This window comes from Anomaloglossus baeobatrachus, chromosome 3 (assembly GCF_048569485.1).
Source record: "Anomaloglossus baeobatrachus isolate aAnoBae1 chromosome 3, aAnoBae1.hap1, whole genome shotgun sequence".
Taxonomy (NCBI): Eukaryota; Metazoa; Chordata; class Amphibia; order Anura; family Aromobatidae; genus Anomaloglossus; species Anomaloglossus baeobatrachus.
Genome location: NC_134355.1, coordinates 43,467,126 through 43,493,876, shown reverse-complemented (window position 1 = coordinate 43,493,876; position 26,751 = coordinate 43,467,126). Strand labels below are relative to the sequence as shown.

At 49.2% G+C, this 26,751-nt stretch overlaps 1 protein-coding gene across 1 annotated transcript in view; it reads left to right on the top strand.

Moving 5' to 3' along the window:
• DTL (denticleless E3 ubiquitin protein ligase adapter) overlaps positions 1 to 26,751 on the top strand; it is a 68,266-nt gene that overhangs the window by 25,653 nt on the left and 15,862 nt on the right. Inside the window, exons 8-12 of the mRNA XM_075337992.1 lie at positions 4,782 to 4,855; positions 4,943 to 5,046; positions 6,180 to 6,284; positions 15,714 to 15,826; positions 22,022 to 22,111. Of these exons, the coding sequence (XP_075194107.1) occupies positions 4,782 to 4,855; positions 4,943 to 5,046; positions 6,180 to 6,284; positions 15,714 to 15,826; positions 22,022 to 22,111 (486 nt within the window). The remainder of the gene's footprint in view (positions 1 to 4,781; positions 4,856 to 4,942; positions 5,047 to 6,179; positions 6,285 to 15,713; positions 15,827 to 22,021; positions 22,112 to 26,751) is intronic.

Below are 26,751 nucleotides of genomic sequence, written 5' to 3'. Positions count from 1 at the left end.
GGCGGTAAGCAGCACCTGAAGTGCTGACCCCACTAAATACCGCAGTGTCCATTTGTATTTGATGCTTGTATACTATACTCTGCACTGTAGGTCGCTATCTTTGGCTATATGCCCTCCTAGATGGCGAGATAACAGCAGCAGAAAAGCAAGGGTGCTAAGGCACAGGTTTTCTAGGCTGCTTGTATTGCATGTGCTGCAGTGTCATTTGTACTTATGCTTGTATGTTATACATTGCACTGTACGGTCGCTACTCTTGGCAATATTCTCCTAGATGGCTGGACAACAGCAGCAAAAAAGCAAGGGTGCCAAGGCACAGGCTTTCTATGCTGCTTGTATTGCATGTGCTGAAGTGTTTATGCTTGTATGCTATACATTGCATAGATGGATTGAATACAGCAGCAAAAAAGCAACAAGGCTTCCTATGCTGTTTTTCCTGCATGTGATACTGTTCCACCGGCAGGTTCCACTGACCCCCATTGTGTGCAAGCTCCCCTGTAGCACTTGGTCAGCCGGGGTCTCTACTAGAGGTGGCCAAAGGAACCATCCGTGAACCCTGTCCAGGGACAGGGACGGAGTTGCAGTTTCGGCTGATGGATTGTCATGGGATAGAGACTTTGCAGTCCAGACAGGCCATGGGCAATCTTGATTAATGCTCCCTGGCCACCCTCATTTGGAACGTAATCAGTGCTCCGGGGGGGTCCCAGGCATTCCAGGGTGAAGGCTCTGACACGGACGACAGTCCCAGACAGCCTTAGCTAGCTCGCTGGGTGCGGCGCTCGGCTTCATCACTGGTCAAGGCCCCAGCAGGAGGACTCTCTGTATGATGAGGCAGACGTAGCTGATCAGGGCTTTGGTCCTGACACCGCTCTCAATCCGGATACACCGGATGGTGACGCCATAGTGACGGATCTTATAGCGTCCATCAATGGAATGTTGGATATTTCTCCCTCAGCTCCCCCAGGGGAGGGGTCAGCTTCACAGCAGGAGAGATCCTTTTTCAGTACTCATGCGTATATTGCGTTTTTTTCTGGCGCTGACTTCAGAGAAGCAGTTCAGAAACACCACGCTTACCAGATAAGCGTTTTCTCCAAACGTTTTAAGGATACACGTTATCCCTTTCACCTGACGTGGTAAAGCGCTAGACCCAGGGTCCAAAGGTGGATCCCCCAATCTCCAGGCTTGCGGCTAGATCCATAGTTGCAGTGAAGATGGGACTTCACTTAAAGATGCCATTGACAGACAGATGGACCTCTGGTTGAAATCTGTCTGTGAAGCTATCAGCGTGTCGGTTGCTCCGGCATTCGCAGCCGTATGGGCACTCTAACCTGGGCTGGGCTTGCGCAGCTGGTCCTGAGCACATGTACATCTGTGCCGTAGGTGGTGTCCTTAACCTCACAATGTCTGCATGGGCGACTTACCCTAGTAATGCTGTCCTGGAGGGACAGTCGAGGTTGGTCCTTCCCAGGCTCGGGCAGGTCCCAATTGTCCTCGTCCAAAAGGGCTCAAAAGGCTCAGAGGGGCTCAGATTCCGGCCGGGCTCAATCACGCCCAAGGAAGGCAGCAGGAGGAACCGCTACCAAGGCGGTCTCCTCATGACTGTCAGCTCTCTCTCTCCGCATCCGCGGTTGGTGGCAGAATCTCTCGCTTGGGGACATTTACTGCCACAGGTCACAGACCGGTGGGTGACAGACATTTTGTCTCACGTGTACAGGATAGAGCTCTGTTCTCGTCCTCCGACACGATTCTTCAGCACTTCCCCCCCCCTCCACCCACCGAGCCGATGCTCTTCTGCAGGCAGAAGAAGTGGTAATCCCTGTTCCTCTTCAGGAACAAGACACGGTTTTTTCCTCCAACCTGATTGGGGTGCCAAAAAAGGGGTGGCTCGTTCCGTTCCGTTCTGGACCTAACACTGCTCACCAAACACGTGAAGGCCAGGCGGTTCCGGATGTAACCCTCCGCTCCGTCATTGCCTCAATGTCGCAAGGAGATTTCCCAGCATCAATAGTCATCAGGATGCTTATCTCCACGTGCCGATTGCTCCAGAGCACCAGCGTTTGCTACGTTTTCGTTATTGAAGACGAGCATCTTCAGTGAGTAGCCTTGTCCTTCGGTCTGGCAACAGCCCTACGGGTTTTCACCAAGTTCAGGGCAGCAGTGGGAGCAGTCCTGCACTCTCAGGGTCACTCTGTGATCCTTACTGGGACGATCCACTTGTCAAGGCACCCTCTCAAGAGGCATGCCAACGCAGCCTGAACGTGGCGCTGGAGACTCTCCAGAGTTTCGGGTGAATCATCAACTTTTCAGGGTTACATCGGGCACCGACCCAATCGCCGACATATCTGGGCATGGAGTTTCACACTCTCTCAGCGATAGTGAAGCTTCCGCTGGACAAGCAGCGTTCACTACAGACGGGGGTGCAGTCTCTCCTTCAAGGCCAGTCACACCCCTTAAGACGTCTCATGCAGAGGCAGTCACTTTCGCGCAGTTTCATCTGCGTCCACTTCAATGGGACATGTTTTGACAATGGGTTGGGGAGTCGACGTCCCTAGACAGGAACGTTTCCCTTCTCAGACGGTCAAGGAGTCCATCCTTCAGATCAATGTTCTGGAAATCTGGGCAGTGTATCTTGCCCTGCAAGCCTTCCAGCAGCGGCTGGAAGGAAAACAGATCCGAATTCAGTCGGACAATCCCACAGCGATGGCAGACATCGCCCACCAAGGCGGAACACGCATCGCCAAGCCTACCAGGCAATCCGGCGGATTCTGATGTGGGTGGGGGACAGAGCATCCACCATATCCGCAGTTCACAGTGTTCTACCTCTGGCACTGTTGCCCAGAGTGCGACGCAAGCTTAGATCCGCTTGCCGCCGCGCCATCCTCGTCGTCCCAGACTGGCCGAGGAGGTCGTGGTTCCCGGATCTGTGGCATCTCACGGACGGCCAACCGTGGGCACCCTCAGACCGGCCAGACTTACTGTCCCAAGGGCCGTTTTTTCCACTGAATTCTACGGCCCTGATCCTGACTGTGTGGCCATCGAGTCCGAGATCTTAGCGTCTTCAGGATTGTCTCAAGTCGTCATTGCCACCATGAGACGGGCTAGGAAGCTGACGTCTGCCAAGATCTACCACAAGACGTGGAAGATATTCTTCTCTTAGCGCTCTGCTCAGGGAGTATCTCCCTGGACATTTGCATTGCCTACTTTTCCTTCCTTCCTGCAATCTGGTTTGGGAAAAGGTTTGTCGCTCGGCTCCCTTAACGGACGAGTCCCAGCGCTGTCTATATTCTTTCAGAATCGCATAGTACGACTTCCTCAGGTACGCACGTTCCTGCAGGGGGTTGGTCGCATTGTCCCTCCGTACAAGAGGCCGTTAGACCCATGGGATCTGCACAGGGTACTAATTGCTCTCCAGGAGCCGCTCTTGGGGCCTCTGAGGGATGTTTTTTCACTTTCTCGACTGTCACAGAAAGTGGCCTTTTGGGTAACGGTCACGTCTCTTCAGAGAGCGTCCGAGCTAGCAGCGCGGTCATCCAAAGTTCCTTTCCTGGTGTTTCACCAAGACAAGGTGGTGCTGCGCCTGATTCCGGGGTTTCTCCCTAAGGTGGTATCCCCCTTTCATCTCAGTCAGGATATCTCCTTACCTTCCTTTTGTCCTCATCCAGTTCATCGATATGAATTGGACTTGGCATTTGTTGAATCTGATGAGAGCGCTCAGAATCTACTTTTCCCGCACGGCGCCCCTGCGCCGCTCGGATGCACTCTTTATACTTGTCGCTGGTCAGCGCAAAGGGTCGCAGGCTTCCAAAGCCACCCTGGCTCGATGGATCAAGGAACCAATTCTTGAAGCCTACCGTTCTGCTGGGCTTCCGGTTCCATCAGGGCTGAAGGCCCATTCTACCAGAGCCGTGGGTGCGTCCTGGGCATTACGACACCAGGCTACGGCTCAACAGGTGTGCCAGGCAGTTACCTGGTCGAGTCTGCACATTTTCACCAAACATTATCAGGTGCATACCTATGCTTCGGCGGACGCCAGCCTAGGTAGAAGAGTCCTGCAGGCGGCAGTTGCCTCCCCGTAGGGGAGGGCTGTTTTTGCAGCTCTAACATGAGGTATTTCTTTACCCACCCAGGGACAGCTTTTGGACGTCCCAATCGTCTGGGTCTCCCAATGGAGCGCCGAAGAAGAAGGGAATTTTGTTACTTACCGTAAATTCCTTTTCTTCTAGCTCCTATTGGGAGACCCAGCACCCGCCCTGTTGTCCTTCGGGATTTTTGGGTTGGTTTTTCGGGTCCACATGTTGTTCATGTTGAATGGTTTTCAGTTCTCCGATGTTACTTCGGAGTGAATTTGTTTAAACCAGTTATTGGCTTTCCTCCTTCTTGCTTTTGCACTAAAACTGGTGAGCCAGTGATCCCACTGGGGGTGTATAGCCAGAAGGGGAGGGGCCTTACACTTTTTAGTGTAATGCTTTGTGTGGCCTCCGGAGGCAGTAGCTATACACCCAATCGTCTGGGTCTCCCAATAGGAGCTAGAAGAAAAGGAATTTACGGTAAGTAACAAAATTCCCTTCTTTTCCAGCACCCATGACGGCACCCTTACATCGTGGTGCCATCATGGGTTCAGAAAAAAACACATTACCGGTAAGTAATTACGTATTTCACAGCACCTGGAGAGCCACAGACTGATACAAGGTCTATGGCATAACAAAAATTTATTTGCACTAGTTTTTTTGCATCCAGGTTTATGTTCTTAATCCAGTTTTAAACTTTTCTTTCTTCAACTACAGGACTCCGCGCAGAGCGTGACAGTGGTGGTGTTCCAGGACGAGCACACGATAATATCAGCCGGAGCAGTCGATGGGTAAGCCTCATCCCTAATGCGAATTCAGAGTATTTGACATACAACCTCTTCCTTCTGCTTCAGTCGTTCTTTGTTTCCTCTCGACAGTTTCATAAAAATGTGGGACTTAAGGAAGAATTATACTACTTATCGGCAGGATCCCATCCCTGCAAAATCTCTTCCGTATCCCGGGAGCAGCTCTCGGAAGCTTGGTATGTGAATCCTTTACATTAATAAATTGTGTGATTGGAAGAACTACATGTAATTAAGAACACCCCCACATTTTTTTCCCCTTAATTTTCATTCCACCATTAATTTTCCCAGCCTGTTTATGTAGTTTGCACACTAATCCAAGTTTGAGCTTTTTCTCTTGTAAGAATGTCCCTCCCAGTAACATAGGCTAGCTCTAAGCTCTGTGTATCCATTGTGTTCATTAGCTCCTATATTATGCATACTGTATATTTTGCACTTATATCCTCACTATTAGGCTGGAAACACATCTATGCGAGTAAAATCGGTCCAACTGGGCTGAAAAATACTCGGCTGATTTTAGTTCACCTTAGGTGCGAGTGCAACGCAAGTGCGATGCTTTTTGCTCGCGTGTGTTTCGCGTTTGCGATGCTAGTTTCATGCAACATCTTAATTAGATAAAAGCTAATACACGTGTCATTTAATTAACCTATGGGAATGTGATGTCACATTCATCTGTTGAATATTTAATGAGCGAAGTTACTGCCACACTCGCAAATGTGAACGGTGGTGCGCGTGTGTGATGCTACTTTTAATCCACTTCCATAGGGAATCATTGGGACAAATGGTGCGAGAAACTTGCAAAAAAGCAGCATGCTGCGATTTTTTTTTTTTTTTTTTTTTTTTTTTTTTTTTTTCAGTCCGATTTGGACTGAGAAAAAAATCGCAGATGAGAGCTGAATCATTCACTAACATGTGTCTGATTCCAATGCGAGTTTTTCTCGCATTGCTCTACTGCGAGAAACTCGCAAGTGAAAAGCAGCCCTTACCAGTTTTTCCTCTGCCCTCCCTGAGACTGTACATGCTTTCATCTACTGCATCAAAGTGAAGATCTATGTGCAACCCTGCCTGCTGTGATCTCTAACCCTAAGAAAAGGGAGAAAATGAGGAGCAGATTCTGTTATGGATTTGTAACTTTTTTTTTTTCTACCCCCAAATCAATTAGACACGCTAACGCAGTAAAATGATAGTCTTTATTATACATTTCTGTGGTCGTTTCTTATCTTTACATTTTATGAATCCAATGAACAGCGCATAAAATCTGTGTAAAGATGCACATAGAATCTAAGTTCATTTTCCTTACTTTTTTTAATAGGTTACTCCAGCCTGATTTTGGATTCCACCGGCACCAACCTTTTCGCTAGTTGTACTGACGATAATATCTATATGTTTAATGTAGCCGGATTAAAGAGTGTTCCTGGTAAGTGAGATCATGTGTAACCAGCATCTTTTGCTTATGTCATTGTGAAGGGGCGACCGCTTTCTGACGCCAGCCAACCATGGACTGTACCCCAGGTGGAGCCACCATGATGTTTAGTAGCAAGGCTGATTTTTCTAATTGCTCATTACCCCTGTAAGGAAATGTATATGTTATAGACCCACCTTGGCCCCTCAATAATTAACAGGAACCTTTCAGCAGATTATACCCCCAAAGTAACATTAACCATAGTGACGTATATGTAATGATGGTTACTTGCATAGACAGTGGAACCTTGCTTAACGAGCAAAGCTTGCTGTAAATTTGTAACTCAGTTTACGAGATAGCTTTGCTGTACGAGCAAAATACTCACCGCACACACTTCCGGTTCCACCGCGCTCTGACCCGCTCTTGCATTCCACACAAACACACACACACACACACACACACACACATTCTGCTCACCTTACCTTCCGTTCCATCGCCGGCCTCATGGTTCTTGTAGTTCGCTGGTACAGGATGTGTATCGGGTAACCATCGCAACAAGGGAGGAACTTCCGCTGTCAGCCGCTACTCAAAGGCAGCGAGCTGACCAATCCGAGGCAAGCGGCTCCTGCCTTTGACTAGCGGCTGACAGCAGAAGTTCCTCCCTCGTTGCGACGGTTATCCGATACACATCCTGTACCGGCGAACTACAAGAACCGGGAGGCCGGCGATGGAACAGAAGGTAAGGTGAGCAGAATGTGTTTGCCTATGTGCGCACGTTGCGTATTTACATGCATCTATCTGCACCGCAGCGTAACTGCATGCGTCCTGCGTCCCCTGCATAATCTGAAGATTATGCAGGAGCCGTGCGCATGTGGCGTATTGGAGCTCAGCGCTTCGGCTGCTGCCCGAAGCGCGCGTTATAAGAAGTGACATGTCACTTCTTTCCTGCGCTTTGCCTGCATCCCCCGCTCTGTCTATGGGAGGAGCTGCAGTCAGAGCGCGTGAAATCTGCTTTTTTTTTTTTCTTTTCTTTTTTTTTTTTTCTCTTCATTACGGACTGTTTCTGCAGCGATTTTGAAGCACACGTGTGCTATTCAAATCGCTGCAGAAATTTCTGCAGGGCAGAACGCTACGTGCGCACATAGCCTTTGTGCGTGTGTTTATGCAATAGCACATTAGGGGACCAGGATGGGACATTTAACAAGTTGTGGAAGGAATTGTCTGCATTGCAATGATTTCCTATGGGAAATCTTGCTTTGCTGGATGAGTAACTTGGTTTACAAGCAGTCCCAGAACGGATTGTTCTCGTAAACCAAGATTCCACTGTATTTAAGACAAATTGTCTCATAATCACGTGACAAATTCTTATGCTTATGTGTTTGCATGTGCTCCGTCTGCACTTACAAGTCTCGATCATCTTCTTTCTGCCAGTTTTTGACACCTCACTCTGTGACTTGCTCCTTTGGCCGACGTTTTGCACAGGCGCCTGCTCATTCCAGTGGTGGCCTATGTGCAGTAACATCCTGATATTGTTGCAATCTGTTCATGCGCCGCACCCCCGGGAATGATGGCACCTGCACGATGTGTTAGTGTTTGTGACCTTCTCCCCCGCCTGAGGTCTCACACAGGAATTGTCACTCCAGCAGAGCGGCGCTTGTGCAGATGGCTTTCGACTATATCCGGACATTACTGCACTTTTGCCGCTTCCAAAATGAGAGCACCTATGTAAGACGGCGGCTGGAAGAGCAACACAAAGCGGGACCTATCAATCACTGGCAGGAGGTCCGAGCTGGAAGTGAAGACTCAGCCCCTACAACTTGAATTAATTTTCTTAAGAATTGGCATATGGATTAATTGAAGAAAACTTAGTCTTTGGTTACGTGCACACAATGCATGTTTTTTGTTTGTTTTTTTTTTTCTTTGCAGAATTTGTGCAGAAATCTGTAGCTTGTCAATTTTTTTTCATTTTTTTTCTTTTTTTTTTTTTCCGTCCCAGAATGCATAAATATATAGCAAAACTCACTTTTGTAAAAACAAAAAAAAATAAATGCAGATTTGTTACAGAAATTTTTGCGACCAAATACTCAGACTTGCATCACCTTGCCTTGCGTTTACAGGTCCCGTTGGGGCATCTGTCCAAACAGTCTCCCCACCCCCCCTAAAGCGTGTTTCAGACGCATGCGCCGATAGGGCCATTGACTGTAATGGAGCAATGTAATGTAATGCTCTGTTTTGTACCATTTCCGTGCATATACGTTTTCTGCAGGTGGACACCCGAACGTAGCAGACTACGTTCAGGTGACCGCCTGCAAAAAGCGTATACACCCGAAATCGGTGCAAGACAGAGCATACGCTTGCTCTGTCTGCTCCATTATACTAAATGGCCCTGTCGGCGCATACATCCGAAACAAGTTTTGTGGGGGGAGGGGCGGGATTTCGGACGGATGCCCCGACGGAGCCACTGAAATGCAATGTGAAAGTAGCTATGTGCACATAAATCACATTGCCAGAGCCGCACTGATAACGTTGTTGCCCAGTTGGTTACATTGCAACATTGGTTCACCTCTTTTGGAAACTGGTAATCACCCCTCTTTATTAGTTTATACAACTGATATCCAAATTAATGGGGATCATTGAGGTGGGACAGGATTGAAGAAAAATGCCTATGCATAAGCAATAAAAGATGTAGTGGGGTTTTTTTTTTTTATTTTTTGGTAAAATTGCCTCTGCTAGTTCAATCTTTTCCGCTTTCGGATGTCCTTTTTTAGTGCATTTAATTGTAATGCCTGTACTTGCCAGTAGGGGGCAATAACGTCTCCATAAAATCTCCAGTGGGATTCTGGGTGTACAAGAAAAGTGTCTTGTTTCTTAATTTGAGGTCAAGCTGGTAAGAGGTTTGAGAGGAATTTGCCGCTCTCCCCTGTTCTTATGTGGACGAGAAGATTTATGACATTGCAGGAATTCCTCCTCGGTGTGCCCTGGTTACCGGCTTATTTTTAGCTTGTGTCTGCTCTTTCACAACTCATTTTACAGCAGTCCTACAATGCTTTTAACATTACATGTAAACATATTAGGTCTAATGGGCAAAAGTCATTTAAATGGGCGGCACGGTGGCTCAGTGGTTAGCACTGCAGTCTTGTGGTGGCTCAGTGGTTAGCAATGCAGTCTTGCAGCGCTGGGGTCCTGGGTTCAAATCCCACCAAGGACAACATCTGCAAGGAGTTTGTATGTTCCCCCCGTGTTTGCGTGGGTTTCCTCCGGGGTCTCCGGTTTCCTCCCACACGCCAAAGACATACAGTTAGGGACTCTAGATTGTGAGCCCCAATGGGGACAGTGTTGCCAATGTGCTGTAAAGTGCTGTGGAATTAATAGTGCTCTATAAATGAATAAAATTATTATTTTCTTTGTCGCTCCATTGGGAGACCCAGACAATTGGGGTGTATAGCTTCTGCCTCCGGAGGCCACACAAAGTATTACACTTTAAAAAGTGTAACCCCTCCCCTCTGCTATACACCCTACCGTTCATCACGGGCTCCTCAGTTTTTATGCTTTGTGCGAAGGAGGCACACATGCACGCATAGCTCCACAATTTAGTCAGCAGCAGCTGCTGACTATATCGGATGGAAGAAAAGTGGGCCCATATAGGGCCCCCGGCATGCTCCCTTCTCACCCCACTCTGGTCGGCGGTGCTGTTAAGGTTGAGGTACCCATTGCGGGTACATAGGCAGGAGCCACATGCTGTTTTCCTTCCCCATCCCTGCAGGGCTTTGGGTGAAGTGGGATCCATAATCTGTCTCCAGACACTGGGACCGTGCTCCCTCCGCAGCCCCTGGGGAATCTGCTGGACAGGAGCTGGGTATCGTCAGGGACAAGGCCCTGCTACTGTGAGGTACTGTGTCCCCTTGGGGACGGCGCATGGAGCGCTTGTGTCATACACGCTGCAGCACTGCTGGGCGTGTTAGTGCGCCGGGACTACCGCGCTGACCGCGCTTGTTGCCGGCCGCGCTTATAACTCTAGTCCCCGGCTTCTGCGGCCTAGTATCGCATATTCCCACCCCCGGGCCTGCCAGTCAGGGGAAGGGAGGGACGCTGCACTGGAAGATTCCCCGCACTTTCTAGGGCAAGGTGCTCTGTGTCCCCGTTGGGACGGCGCATAAAGCACCTTGGGCCCAGACACTGCAGCGACTGCGGCGTGCGTATGGGTCCGGGACTACCGCGCCGACCGTGCACTGCCGGCCGGCCGCGATTTTAACTTTAGTCCCCGGCTTTTGCGGCCTAGTATGGGATTCTCCCGCCCCCAGGCTTGCCAGTCAGGGAAAAGGGCGGGACGGTCAGTATGACGCCGACAGTGAGGGCTGGAGTACACTGAGCTGTCCTCCGCCCCCCTCACTACCCACGCTGGGGCACCAGATTCCCGCACTTTTTGTGACTACGCCCACGCCTCCCTCCTCCTCAGAGAACGCCGTCAGCCATGTTTTCAGCAACTTCTGGCTGCAGCTGAGGTAGACCCGGGGCAGAGAATCTGGTGGCCACAAGCCACATCCGCAGCCCCTGGGGGAATCTGCCGGACAGGAGACGGAGTATCGTCAGGGACATGGCCCTGCATCTACAGGTACTCTGTGTCCCCGTTGGGACGGTGCATGAAGCACCTTGGCCTCAGATGCAGCTGCGACTGCGGTGTGGATTTTTTGTCCGGGACTACCGCGCCGACCGTGCCTGTTTGCCGGCCGCGGTTTTTACTTTAGTTCCCGGCTTTTGCGGCCTAGTGTGTTAAACTCCCGCCCCTGAGCCTGCCAGTCAGGGAGAAGGGCGGGATGGTCGGTATGTTGCCGACAGTGAGGGCTGGAGCACACCTCGCTGTCCTCCGCCCCCCCTCACTGATCACTATAGGCCACCGGATTCCCGCAGACAGAGCCCTGCATCATAACGTACTCTGTGTCCCCTGAGGGACGGTGCATGCAGCATCTGTGTTACAAACGCCGCAGCGGTTGCTGACTGGTTTGTGAGACTGGGACTACCGCGCCGACCGCGCCATGTCTGCCGGCCGCGTTTTTAAATTTAGTCCCTGGCTCTTACGGCCTAGTGCCATATACTCCCGTTCTGGGGCCTGCCAGTCAGGGGTAACGACGGGACGGCCGACTGGGCGTCGGCAGGGAGGGCTGGAGCATACGTTGGTATCCTCCTTCCCCCTCACTGAGCACTAGGGGACACCAGTTTTTCAGGTGTTGTCCCCCCTTGGTGCCGCAGTGTAATATATATATATATATATATATATATATATATATATATATATATATATATATATATATATATATATATATATATATATATATATATATATATATATATATATATATATATATATATATATATATATAAATATATATAAATATATATATATATATATATATATATATATATATAAATATATATAAATATATATATAAATATAATGTATATGATTTCACTGTTCGGCAGCATTATTTGTTTTTGGCTGTATACCCTCACTGATTACTCTGCGGACGACATGCTGTTGTCTGCTCTTAAAGAGTAAGGGTGCCAAGGCACTGGCTTATTTTACAACCGGTACCTCTTGTGCGGCTATATTACGGGCACTGCACAGATGACAGCGACAGAGTTTGCATGATGAAATCAGCAAATCTCTGAATAGCTTTCACATCACAGGACTCAGTCTATGGACAGGGGGTCTGCTAAGATACTGGAAGCCTTGCAGTCCAGACCGATACCACAGGGCCAGGGAGCTGTGAGTTCATCGCTCCCGGGTCCCTCTGAGTCGGTACAACTCCTAGGGTAACACCCAGTTCCCACGGTGAGAACTCCGTCACGAACCGCGGCCTATGATAGGCTAAGCGGGCCCGCTGGGAACCTTCCCCGACTTCATCAGGAGTGCGTGTTTCGATCACTCTAACTCCAGAGGGGCCGTCCAGTAGCACAGAACTTGACGGACAAGCGCTTACTAAGCGCCTTATTGAACCCTTTTCCCCCCTGACGTGCTTAACGGTTGGGCTCAGTGTCATTGGTGGATCCTCCAGTCTCTAAGCTTGCGGCTAGATCCGTAGTATTAGGGGCAGATGTCCATCTCTCACGAATGCCACTGACAGGCAAATAACGCTTATGATGAAATCCATCTATGAAGCCATAGTCGCATCTTTTGCTCCAGCCTTCGCAGCCGTGAGGGCACTCCAAGCTATCTCAGCTTCTCCGGCTGAGATTATTGCGGTTGCACATAACTCTGCCACGCAGGTTGTGTCCTTCACTTCTCAGGCGTAGGTTTTTTCGTTCTACGCCATGAACGCCATTCCTGGACTCTGCGAGCCGTGCAGCGGTAGCATCCACCAATTCAGTGGCAGTCTGCAGGGCCATGTGGCTACGTGAATGGAAGGCAGGCTCTGCTTCCAAGAAGTTCTTAACCGGTTTGCCATTTTATGGCGACCGTTTGTTTGGCGAGCAATTGGATGAAGTTGCTAGACAGTCTCGTCCTTGCCGCAGTCCAAGACCGATGGGTGAGAGACATTCTGTCTCACGGTTACAAGATACAGCTCTGCTCTCGCCCTCCGACTCGTTTCTTCAGAAGGGGAGCGGTGACATCAAGGATGCTTATCTCCATGTGCCGATCGCACTCGAGCTTCAACGCTTTCTGCGTTTCGCCATCAGGGATGAACACCTTCAGTTCGTGGCACTGCCATTCGGCCTGGCGACAGCCCCACGGGTCTTCACCAAGGTCATGGCAGCAGTGGTGGCGGTCCTACAGGGCCACTCGGTGATCACTTACCTGCACGATCCTCTAGTCAAGACACCCTCCTGGGTGGCATGTCAACACAACCTGACCATTGCTCTGGAGACTCTCCAGGGGTTCGGGTAGATCATCGAAATTCCAGAGTCAAAGCTGACACCGACCCAATCACTGACTTATCTCGGGATGGAGTTTTATACTCTCTCAGCGATAGTGAAGCTTCCGCGGCATAGTCAGCGTTCACTACAGACAGGGGTGCAATCTCTCCTTCGGGCCCAGTCACCCCTTGAGGCGCCTCATGCACTGTCCCAGGAAGATGGTGGCAGCAAGGGAGGCAGTTCCCTTGCGCAGTTTCGTCTGCGTCCGATTCTTTCGGACACCGCTAATGGGACAGGAGGTCGACGTCCCTAGACAAGACAGTCTCTCTTTCCCTTGCAGCAAAACCTCTCTTCAGTGGTGTCTTCTTTCCACTTCCTGGGCGAAGGAAAAATCCTTCCGGCCCCCAGCCGGGGCTGGGGTCACGACTGACGCGAGTCTGTCAGGGTGGGGAGCGGTCTTCCTTCACCACTCGGCTCAGGGAACCTGGACTCCGACAGAGTCCTCCCCTCGGTTAAATGTTCTGGGGATAAGGGCAGTGGATTTAGCCCTAAAGGTGTTCCAGCGGTAGCTGGACGGCAGGCAGATCCGAATTCAGTCGGACAACGCCAAGGTGGTTGTGTACATCAACCACCAGGGCGGCACACGCAGTCGTCAAGCCTTCCGAGCAGTTCGGCAGATGCGGCTGTGGGCGGAAGCCACAGCCTCCAACTTCTCCGCAGTTCACATCCCGGGCGTAGAAAACTGGGAAGCAGATTTTTCTCAGTCGCCAGGACATGGACACAGGGGAATGGTCTTCATCCGCACGTGTTTCTAGAGATCTGTTGCCGTTGGGGAACGCCGGACGTCGATCTAATGGCGTCTCAGCACTACAACAAAGTCCCGGCATTCATGGCTCGGTCCAAGGATCACAGAACTCTGGCGGCAGACGCGCTAGTTCACGACTGGTCGCAGCTTCGACTGCCTTATGTATTTCCTCCTCTGGCACTACTGCCCAGAGGGTTACGCAAGATCAGGTCAGACTGTCGCCGCGCCATCCTCGTTGCTCCAGACTGGCCGAGGTGATCGTGGTACCCGGATCTGGGGCACCTCACGGTGGGTCAACCGTGGGCACTCCCTGACCGACCTGACTTGCTGCCTCAAGGGCCATATTTCCTTCGGAATTCTACGGCTCTAATCCTCACTGTGTGGTGGCTCCTAGCGTCATCAGGGATATCTCCAGATGTCATTGCCACCATGAGACAGGCCAGGAAACCAACGTCCGCCAAGATCTCTCACAGGACTTGGAGGAGCGTCTTATCCTGGTGCTCTGATCAGGGTTTTACTCCCTGGCCGTTTGCCTTGCCCACTTTCTTTCGCAAAGGGTGGCCTTCCTAGTGGCAGTCACATCACTCAGAAGAGTATCTCAGCTGGCAGAGCTGTCATGCAAAGCCTCCTTCCTGGTGTTTCACCAGGATAGGGTGGTTCTACGTCCGGTCCCGGCCTTTCTCTCTAAGGTATCCCCGTTTCGTCTTACCCTCTTTGGGTCCGCATCCAGTTCACCAATGTGAAAAGGATTTGCATTATTAGATCTGGTGAGAGCACTCCGGCTCTACATTTCTCGCACGGCGCCCCTGCGCCGGTCTGATGCGCTCTTGTCCTTATCGCGGAACAGAGTAAGGGATTTCAGGTTTTCAAGTCAACCTTGGCTCGGTGAATCAAGGAACCGATTTTGAAGCATACCGTTCTTTTGGGCTTCCGATTCCTGCTGGACTGAAGGCCCATTCTACCAGAGTCGTCTGTGTCCTGAGCATTGCGACACCAGACTACGGCTCGGCAGGTGTGTCAGGCGGCTACCTGGTCGAGTCTGCACACTTTCACGAAACACTATCAGGTGCAGGCCGATGATTCGGCAGATGCCAGCCTAGGTAGGCGAGTCCTTCAGGCGGCAGTTGCCCACCTGTAAGAGGGGGCCGTTTTTCGGCTCCTTTATCGAGGTATTCTTTTACCCACCCAGGGATTGCTTTTGGACATCCCAATTGTCTGGGTCTCCCAATGGAGCGACAAAGAAGGGAATTTTGTTTTACTTACCGTAAATTCCTTTTCTTCTAGCTCCTATTGGGAGACCCAGCACCCGCCCCTGTACCCTTCGGGCTGTTGTTCTTTTGTGTACACATGTTGTTCATGTTGAATTGTTCTTTTGGTCCATGGTTTCAGTTCTCCGAACATCCTTCGGATTGAATTTACCTTAGGCCAATTTATAAGTTTCCTCCTTCCTGCTTTTGCACCAAAACTGAGGAGCCCGTGATGCACGGGAGGGTGTATAGCAGAGGGGAGGGGTTACACTTTTTAAAGTGTAATACTTTGTGTGGCCTCCGGAGGCAGAAGCTATACACCCCAATTGTCTGGGTCTCCCAATAGGAGCTAGAAGAAAAGGAATTTACGGTAAGTAAACAAAATTCCCTTCATTATTATTATTAATTTAAATGATCTATATACGGTAACTTGTGTGCGTCCGTGCGTGGTGGGATATCCAGAGTATTGGTCCTCTGCCTGCAATCCCTGAATGTCGGGCCATCAGGTCTTCTGACTCTTATCTTAATCTCTCCCATCAGTTTCCGTCTTTACCGGTCATCACAATTCCACCTTTTATACAAAGTCCAGTCTCAGTCCTGATGGGCAGTTTCTCCTTAGCGGATCGAGTGACCACAGCGCTTATATCTGGCAGGTAAGTGATATGGGTAAATGCTTCTCCTATAGGTTTTCATGGCACGCTATGAAGAAAATCTGACTTTAAGGGATTATTGCCAACTTCATAAAACGGCTATTGGCAAATGGGGATTGGAATAATGAGCATTTTTTGCAATTTACTATTAAAATTTGCATCAATTCTACAGATATTGACACACTACATCTTGTTTACAGCTCATTGCCTTGGAGACTGACCACTGCTGCTAAGGAAAATAGCAAAATATGCTCAGTGCTTACAAGCTCTCTCCTATTTAACTTGTAAGCCCTTGTTTTGAAGCTGGCCATGATCCCTTTAAATCTCTGCCAGCGTCAAACCTAGACAGCACAAGTGGTCGGACGTCTAGGCAACGAGCCTATAAGCAAACGTTAAAACTTGCATGTTTGGGGTTTTTTTGCGCAATATTAAATGAATTCTAGTATAGTACTTGTTTTGTTTATTTTTTAAAGCTCTATCTGACAGTATCAATCTATGAAGATGGGAATAATCCTTAAATAAAGGGAGTAGTTTTCCAATCCTCAATTTACCAATGTAGAGTGGCTACAAAACTTAGTTTCTCGCATAACATGACCTGCTACGTCCATGCCTTGCACACAGCTCTTTTATTTTAATGGGCGCAGTGTAATGCTCTGGTCCGCCTCTGGGGGGCGTTGCAGGAAGAGTAAACTTCTACTGTAAACTTTCCCAAGCAGTTAAGGCTCACCACACATCAGCGGTATTTTGCCGCAAAACCGGATCCTGCACAAATGCGTTTCACTTCCATTAATTTCCAATGGACTCGGGGCAAGATGCGGTGACATGCACTTGTGTATGACTCACGCAACCACATGTGACCGCATTCTGCAGCGAGTCCATTGGAAATGAAGAAGTGAAACGCATTTGTGCCAGATCCGGTTTTGCGGCATAATACCGCTGATGTGAAGCCAGCCTAATATTTGATTGCAGTTGTTGTTCCCTGAAGTGGGACATGGTGTTTAAAGGGAACTTGTCACCAGATTTGTCCCCTATAAGCTGCGGCCATCACCAGTGAGCCCTTATATATAGTGTTCTAGCTTTCTGTACATAAGGGCTCAGACCGCTCTGTATAATGTAAAGACCTTTTATTATACTCACCTGAGGTGCAGTCCGATCCAATAGACGTCACTGATCTTGGTCCGGCGCTTTTTTTTTTTTTTTTTTTTTCTTGCAGTCAACATCAATTTATCCTACGTCAACACAGAGGCCTCCATTGCAGTGCTGCACACAAGCACTTTTCTCTGTAGTGCTGAGAGCAGATCAAAGTATTGTAGTACGCATGCACGGGTTGTCTTTGACCTTTTTCCCTGCACATGCGCGTTTACAGTACTTTGCTCTACACACAGTAGGGCAGAGAGAAGTGAGCAGGAGCACAATGGAGGATTGTTATGATTGAACCATGGAAGATCACAATGTATCATTGGCAAAAAGGTGACAAGTGCATTGGCAACTAAGCTGGCCGGAATCCCCTTACCACCAACACTAGAAGTAGCTGAGGAGTGAACTAACATCCTGTGCACCGCAAACCCAGACGGCGAAACTAGCTATCCTAAAGGAAGGAAAGATGAATAACTCTCTGCCTCAGAGTAGACCCCCAAAGGTATAGCAAGCCCCCCCACATTCAAAGGCTACGGTGATATAGGAAAATACAATACACAGATAAAGGATAGGATTAGTAAAGGTGAGGCCCCACTAACTAAATAGGAAAGGGGCTGATGGTGGCCAGAGAAAAGCCTTACAAATACCTGATAGTACAAAAAGGTCCTCAGATCACATGATCTGCACTCTGTCCTATATCAGGCACTCTTGTCAAACCAATGAACAGAAAAACGGAAACCATTACAAATTCAAGAAACAACAAACACATGGACTTATAGGAGCAATACTCCAAACATAGGTGCAGGGAGCTTCCCAGCTAAGCAACAAAGAGGGAAGATTCCTGCATGCAAATAAACTGACAATAACCACAATAAATGACAAACCCAGATAAGAACAAAACTAAGAACCAAGCACTTATCTGGGGTAGATGTGGTCAAAAGCAAGGTGAAAAGGCAGGTGAGCTACAGGACAATAATAACCGGCTCAGACTACCAGGAGGCCAAGGCTTAAATAGGCAGAGAGTTAGCGATGGAAACGCCCATTGCCCAAGAACACCTGGTCTGTCAAAACCATTCCTGGCCACAAGAGGGAGCCTCAAGCAGCAAAAGCATAACTGACATTCACAGCAGAGGATACTGTGTGGATGATGTGGGATGCATCATCCACATGGAGCTGGGAATGAGAGTGGTGATCGCAAACAGAGGAGGTGCCGTACAGAGACCAGAGACTCCCTTCCGTGACTGCCCTGCAGGTAAGTATAAAAAGGTTATTTTGTTACAGTGGCCTGGGCTCTTATATAGTGTACTAGAATGCTACAGTATATATGAGCTCACTGGTGGTGGCTGCAGCTTATAGGGAACAAATCTGGTGACCGGTTCCCTTTTTAAGGTGCATTTACTTCGCTTTGTTTCCAGTGTTCTCTTAAAGGGAATCTATAAACCCTCATATACAGCAGTCTGGAATGCTGTACATATGCCCTCCATCTGCTCTGCAAGGCAAAAAACATCTTTCATTACACTTGCCTGCAGTGCAGTCCGGTCCCATTGGCGTCTCTGTTCTTTATCCGGCGCCTCTTCTTCTCTTGCAATCAACAGTCTTTCCTGGCTTCGTATGGATAATGCGTCCTAAAGCATACACAGTGCCTTACATCGCGCTCCTGCGCAGGAACACTTCTCTGCCCTCCTGAGGATACTGCAGAGTATTGTACAGTCCCTGACAGAAGTTCTGTCGCTTATCCATGTTATGTAAATAAAAGCTTATTACATGACTTTAAATTCATCCATTGGTTTTATAAATTGCTCTTTTGAAAGCTGAAACCCTCCCAAATTTGTTTTAAGGTTATGGAAATAATGTTCATTAAATGATCAATATTTCAGCTTTGCAGCAACTTTATTTTCAGAACCTAAACCAAATTTTGGAGGGTTTCAGCTTTCAAAAGAGTAATTTATGAAACCAATGGATGAATTTAAAGTCAGGTTATAAGCTTTTATTTACATAACATGGATAAGCGACAGAACTTCTGTCAGGGACTGTAGTGTGCATGCGCTGGTGCTCTTTGGCCTTTCCTGGAGCACATGTAGTACAGTACTGTGTTCTGACCTCTGCTGGGTATAGAGGAGTGCGCCTGCGCAGCAGCATGATTTAAGGCACTGTGTGACTGATGTGGTATGCATCAGTCCCCATGAAGCAAGAGTGGGGCCCTGGATGAAGACCAGTCGCTGACCGCCCCACTCCATGGATGAGTAGGAGCTGCTGATTTCTCCATTCCCTTATAGTGCTGTTGCAGACGTTCCTGCGCCCACTGTGTGCTCCTCTCCATTCCTAGTGATGCATAACATTGTCCCAGGCTTGTTGGCTTCTAGGGAATCCAATTTCTGGAATCCTATTTATCATCTGATCAGTGGATAAGATTACTTTTAAAGGATTTGTCCCTTGTTGTGCAGTTATTCCCATTATGTAGAGACCGGACTGCTGGGACAACGGCTGATTCAGAGAATGGCTTTTGCTGTATTGGTGGGGTCCATATAATATGGATGGGGGATAAAATCACCTCTTACCTTAATGAAAACCACCGTGGAAATTTGCTACTTGTTGTGTCATTAGCGAGCTGTTCATGCTGGGCTTACTGGAATGTATCGTCATTTACAAAGAGTCACAAGATTGCCCTCATCCCTTCCCTCCCGAGGGGGGGTGACACATGTTGCGTATGAATGGCCGTCTGTTGTATTGTATGAGCCCGGAGCAGCTGTGCGGACGGGGATCGCAGCCTCTTAATCTGCCTCTGACAGCGCAGAGTGAAAGTGAGCGTGGCTGTCAGCTGAGGAGCAGATGCCGCTTCCTACGTCACGTGACTGTGACCACGAACATATTTATTTTATTTATTTATTTATTTTTTGGAATGAAGTAAGTGATTTGCAGGAATTGCAATAAGAATTAGCAAACCACAACTGTGTAGAAGTTCTATCCAGCAATTACCTCCCACTAATTGAGCAGCTCTGTAGAAGTATGTTTTGCTGCAACGGCGGAATTCACACAGCGCTGGCAGCCCCCGCGGGGCTGGCGGTCGGGGCGGCCCCCGCGGGGCTGGCGGTCGGGGCGGCCCCCGCGGGGCTGGCGGTCGGGGCGGCCCCCGCGGGGCTGGCGGTCGGGGCGGCCCCCGCGGGGCTGGCGGTCGGGGCGGCCCCCGCGGGGCTGGCGGTCGGGGCGGCCCCCGCGGGGCTGGCGGTCGGGGCGGCCCCCGCGGGGCTGGCGGTCGGGGCGGCCCCCGCGGGGCTGGCTGTCGGGTCGGGGCGGCCCCCGCGGTCGGACTACTTATGTACAATTTAAAAGGGGAAAAAAAAAAGTTGGGGAGAAACCTTGATGAAAAAATGTACCAATAGTGCCAAACCCAGATGTATGCACAAGCAGAATGTAGTAAGCCTTCCTCTTGAAGGCGGCCACAGCCCAGGTGCAAGATGCTGATGTCACAGCCACTGCCCAGATCCCCCCCCCCCAACCCCCCTCGCCACAGCTTGGAGGGGTGAGTGGCAGTGGCTGTGACATCAGCATCTTGCACCTGGGCTGCGGCCGCCTTCAAGAGGAAGGTTTACTACATTCTGTTTGTGCATACATCTGGTTTGGCACTATTGGAGATGCTTTCAAAAGTGCACAGGAAAAAAATCCTGTTAGTGTTGCAGTGCGCCACCTTGTGGGTGAGCAGTTGAACTTCGTTTTTTTTTTTTTTGTGTTGCACGTTACTATAAGCATTTTGTGTTATAGTGAGGGGTTTTTTTTCTTTCTTTTCAATGTCCTGACACTCTGTAGTACCGTGTGTTATGTAGTGGATGGTGATTTGCATATTATGGGTTGTTAGGTTTAGGTGCAGCATTGAGGCTTCCTGTTGGCATTGTCACTGCATGATGCTTGTGGTTGACTATGCAGCTTGTATTGTGCAGCAAAAAAACCTCATTGTGCCCTAAATCTTGATGTATTTCTGACTGTTCCTACATCGCGTCTCGTTATACTTTTTGTGTGACGAGGGAGCACATTGCAGCAAAGTACACACTCGCACACATCTCATAACCATGCCTCTGACGTCGGGACCAGACATGCATCCAACATTCAGATCCCCCCCCCCCACCCACCCTGTGTAGAAAGTTTGCACCATGAGCAAATGTGCAGTTTTATATTATAAATAAGACTTGAAAGTTGAAAATGGCCAATCATAGATATTTGGGGGCTCAGAACCTCGCCACTGTCCAATTCCATAGACAACGCGTTTCAGCCACCAATCACCCTTACTTTGGATTTCGTTATATTCTGTTCTGTCCTCTATCAAAAATCCATTTGACATATCAACTCGCCCACTAGAGCATTACTTTATAGATGCTTAAACACTATATTTTTAGTAGTTAGAGGGAGATCTCTGTGGTGGTTGTGGTGGTGGTTGATGTGGTGTGTGGGGTTTTTTTTTTTCTTTCAGGTTATGGGGCTATAGTTTCAGACCTTAACCCCAATCACTTGTGTAGCAACTAGTGTGTATTACGTGTGGTTCAGACAGCCATGATGTGGGGGCATTTTATCATTCCTGTTATGACCACCAGTCCTAGCGGCCTGATTGCAAGTTTACAGACCCAACCTCATCACCGTACTTATTAATAATGCCCCGCATTGCAGCCGTCTGAGACTATGGTTGTGCAGTCAGAAATAGTTGTCAATGATTGTTTTCTGTCTATAACTGGTCTGATCTCACAGCTCTGCAGATGAAGTAGAGCTCTTCATTTGCTGCTATCCCCTACTACGCCTCCCACTCTAAGTCTGCAGCATCATACCCCTCCTCCCTCACTGTACCGGTTTAATTTTCATTGGGTTCAGAGACTGAAAGGGGAACTACAAGTTGCTGAAAATTGAAGATGCTAATGCCCTATGATAACTTTACAACTTTCCATATATTCACGACTTAATGCAAGTGTGTGTGTGTGTGTGTGTGTGTGTGTGTGTGTATATAGATAGATTCTCTATCTATCTATCTATCATCAGTTCGAACCATTTTAAAATGAACTTTTCGTTTTCCTGTGTTAGGTGTCCAATCCTCATGCTCCTCCTGTAATGCTTCAAGGACACAGCCAAGACGTCACCTCGGTCACTTGGTCTCCTACTGATTTCACAAAGGTATGTGCAGAACATTTTGTACTTTTAAGACCACCACCGTAGGTTAATGGATGCAGGCTGTGCTCCTGGAGACCCCAGAAAGATTCATTTGTCAAGTAGGGGGATATAGATATGTATGTATGTATGTATGTATGTATGTATGTATGTATGTATGTATGTATGTGTGTGTGTGTGTGTGTGTGTGTGTGTGTGTGTATATATATATATATATATATATATATATATATATATATATATGTATATATATATATGTGTATATATATGTATATATATGTGTATATATGTATATATATATATATATATATATATATATATATATATATATATATATATATATTATTATTATTATTATTATTATTATTATTATTATTATTATTATTATTATTATTATTATTATTATTATTATTATTATTATTATTATTATTATTATTATTATTATTATTATTATTATTATTATTATTATTATTATTATTATTATTATTATTATTATTATTATTATTATTATTATTATTATTATTATTATTATTATTATTATTATTATTATTATTATTATTATTATTATTATTATTATTATTATTATTATTATTATATAATAATAATAATATTTCCTTATGGGAGACCCAGACCATGGGTGTATAGCTTCTGCCTCCGGAGGACACACAAAGTACATTAAAAAGTGTAGCTCCTCCCTCTGAGCATATACACCCCCTGGATGACCAAATCTAGCCAGTTCAATGATTTGTGTTCAGGAGGTCACACATCCACACATGCATTCATTTTTGATTTTAAAGAGTTGGAAGAAAAGCGGGTCCAAGCTGGACTCCCGGCATGTCCCTTCTCACCCCACTGTGTCGGCGGTGCTGTTGAGGTTGATTTTACAAGGCTGGAGCCTTACATGCCGCGCTCCTTCACCATCCCTCGGGCTCTGGCTTGAAGTGGGAGCCATCACGGTTCTCACTGCTTTGCAGGAGACCGGTCTCCATCCGCAGCTCTTTCAGGACCCTGCCGGACGGGGCGCTCATCCCTCAGGGACCTGGCCCTGCGTCTCATAAGCTAAGTATTGAGACGTTATTGAAGGGTCCCTTGTACATTTATTGTGGGGAGAGTGTGTTATTTCACTGTGCTGTGATTTCCGGCCGGTTCTCTGTTTTTTTTCCTGAGAACCGCGCCGATGGTGCCTGCTCGTCGGCCGCATGGAAAAATTTAGGCCCCGGCTTCGGCTGCGGCCTACTTTCGTTTTCACTGCACCTGCATGTCAGTCATGCAAGGGGAGAGTGCGGCGCCGCCCACCGGCCGTTCAGCAGAGGGGAGGACACTCCTCTCTGAGGAGATGTTTCCCTCCCCTGTATTTCTCCTTGGTCCTCCGGTTCCCGCTCTTGGACAAAACCCCGCCCCCCCCTCCTCACTCCGGCGCCATTTTATCAGCGTTCACACACTGATCGGCGCTGGCTGCTGCAGCTCTGCTATCTGTCTGGGGGTCCAAGCTGTGGAATCCGGAGGGCACATAAAGCGGTCTGGTAAGCCACAACCTCTGGTTGTGGACTTCTTATACACTCTCTGGGGGTCATTCTGAAGGAGTGTGTTCTTTACTGCAGAGCTCCCACCTCAGCAGCATGTCTCACACTAGGAGCAAGGCTGCAAGGCTGTACTCAATATGCACTGCATGTAAGCTCATACTGCCTGAACCGAGCACATATCCACATTGTGATGCCTGCTCTAACATGGTGGTGCCTCAGCCTGGAGTCTCCCCAGTGGTCCCTCCGGCTGCTCCGGCCCCGGTGGCTGAACCCCCGGCTTGGGTAGCATCGTTTTCTAACGCTATCTCCCAGTCCTTTGCCGACTCCATGGGACAGCTGTCCCGGACTCTGCTGAGCATGCATCAGCCCCCTTCTCAGGGCGCCTCTGCTGCTCCGACTCGCTCTGCAGAGCTCACAGAGGATTTTTCATCTGTTCCCAGACCCCGTCCTCCTAAACGGAGACGCAGGGATTCTTCTTCCTCGTCCCACGGCTCTGATTCACGAGCTGAATCGCAGGGCGAGGAGGATGCCTTTACTGTGGGCTCGGACGCTACCTCTATGTACCCCATTGATCTAACCGAAGGTGATGCAGACGTTAGTGATTTGATTGCGTCCATTAATTCCGTACTGGACCTCAATCCACCAGTGTCAGAGGAACAAGCCTCTCTGGTAGAAAAACACCAGTTTACCTCACCTAAGAGAGCAAGGAGTATGTTTTTTAACCACTCCAGTTTTCAGGCCACTGTGACCAAACCCAGGGCCTGTCCTGACAAACGCTTCCCAAAGCGTAGTTCTGATGACCATTTTCCCTTTCCACCAGAGGTGGTCAAGGAGTGGGCTCACTTACCAAAGGTAGACCCCCCGGTGTCTAGGCTCTCAGCCCGGACAGTTGTATCTGTGGCGGATGGCACCTCACTTAAGGATTCCACTGACCGCCAGGTTGACCTTCTGGCCAAATCTGTATATGAAGCGGCAGGGGCCTCGTTCTCCCCATCTTTTGCAGCAGTGTGGGCTCTTAAGGCCGTCTCTGCTTCTCTGGCGGAGATGCATTCCCTCACCAGGGACTCTATGCCCGAAATGGTTGCCTTAACTTCCCAGGCTTCGGCTTTTTCATCCTATGCCATGTCTGCCATTCTGGAGGCTTCTCACCGCACGGCGGTGGCTTCCGCTAATTCCCTCGCGATCCGCAGGATCTTGTGGCTTCGAGAGTGGAAAGCAGACGTTTCTTCCAAGAAGTACCTTGCTGGGCTCCCTTTTGCTGGATCCCGGCTGTTCGGTGAACAACTGGATGAAATTATTAAGGAAGCTACTGGCGGGAAGAGTACTTCCTTGCCACAAACTAAAACCAGGAAACCTGTCCAGGGCAGGAACCAGTCGAGGTTTCGCTCCTTTCGTTCCTCTAACTGGTCATCCTCTAAGCCCTCAGCCTCGTCCACTAACTCAGCCAAGGATCGGAAACCCACCTGGCGCACGAAGCCGCGTCCTCAGAAGAACGGAGGAGCCGCTGCCACTAAGGCAGCCTCCTCGTGACTATCTGGCCGCGCCAGCAACGTCCTTGGTCGGTGGCAGGCTCTCCCACTTTGGCGACGTGTGGTTTCAACACGTCTCTGATCAGTGGGTGCGGGATATCATCTCCCACGGCTACAGGATAGAATTCTCTTCCAGCCGCCAAACAGATTTTTTCTGTCCACTCCCCCCTGCTCTAAGGCCGTCGCCTTCTCTCAGGCCGTGGCATCCTTGCAGGCCAACGGAGTAATTGTACCAGTTCCCGCCCGGGAACTGTTCAGAGGTTTCTACTCAAATCTCTTCCTAGTCCCCAAAAAGGACGGTTCCTTCCGGCCCATCCTGGATCTCAAGCTTCTCAAGAAGCATGTTCAGGTGCGGCACTTTCGCATGGAATCTCTGCGATCAGTCATTGCCTCAATGACCCAGGGAGATTTTCTAGCATCCATCGACATCAGAGATGCCTATTTGCATGTGCCAATTGCAGTTTCGCACCAGCGTTGGCTACGTTTTTCAATCGGAGAGGAACATTTCCAATTCGTGGCTCTCCCCTTCGGGTTAGCCACGGCCCCTCGGGTATTCACCAAGGTCATGGCAGCAGTGGTTGCGGTTCTGCACCTCCAGGGGTTGGCAGTGATTCCTTACCTGGACGACCTTCTAGTCAAGGCTTCATCCAGTGCAGACTGTCAGCGGAGTGTCTCGCTCACTCTCGCCACGCTGGTTCAATTCGGGTGGCTTGTCAATCTGCCCAAGTCCACTCTGACCCCGACCCAGAAACTTACGTACCTAGGGATGCAATTCGAGACTCTGCCGGCACTTGTGAAGCTGCCCTTAGTCAAACAGCAGTCCCTTCATCTGGCGGTGCGCTCTGTTGAGGCCCCGCCGTCATTCCATCAGGCACCTCATGCAGGTGCTGGGTCAGATGGTGGCGTCAATGGAAGCGGTTCCCTTTGCCCAGTTCCATCTGCGTCCTCTGCAGCTGGACATTCTCCGCTGTTGGGACAAGCGGACCTCTTCCTTGCACAGGCTAGTGGCTCTGTCGCCACAGACCAGGAGCTCTCTTCAATGGTGGCTTCGGCCCCTCTCTCTATCCCAGGGACGCTCCTTTCTGATCCCGTCCTGAGTGATTCTCACCACGGATGCCAGTCTATCCGGCTGGGGAGCAGTGTTTCTCCACCACAGAGCACAGGGCACTTGGACGCCGTCCGAATCAGCCCTCTCAATCAATGTGCTGGAAATCAGAGCTGTGCTCCTAGCTCTCGTAGCTTTTCACCACCTGTTGGCGGGCAAGCACATTCGAGTCCAGTCAGACAGCGGTTGCCTACATCAACCACCAGGGCGGGACTCGCAGCCGCCTAGCAATGTTGGAGGTTCAACGTATCCTTCAGTGGACAGAGGACTCCAAGTCCACCATATCCGCAGTCCACATCCAGGCGTAGAAAACTGGGAGGCAGATTATCTCAGCCGTCAAACCGTGGACAGCGGCGAGTGGGCCCTGCATCCGGCAGTGTTCCGGTCAATCTGCCGCAAGTGGGGCACGCCGGAAGTGGATCTCATGGCATCCCGGCACAACAACAAGGTCCCGGTTTACGTGGCTCGCTCCCACGATCCTCAGGCCTT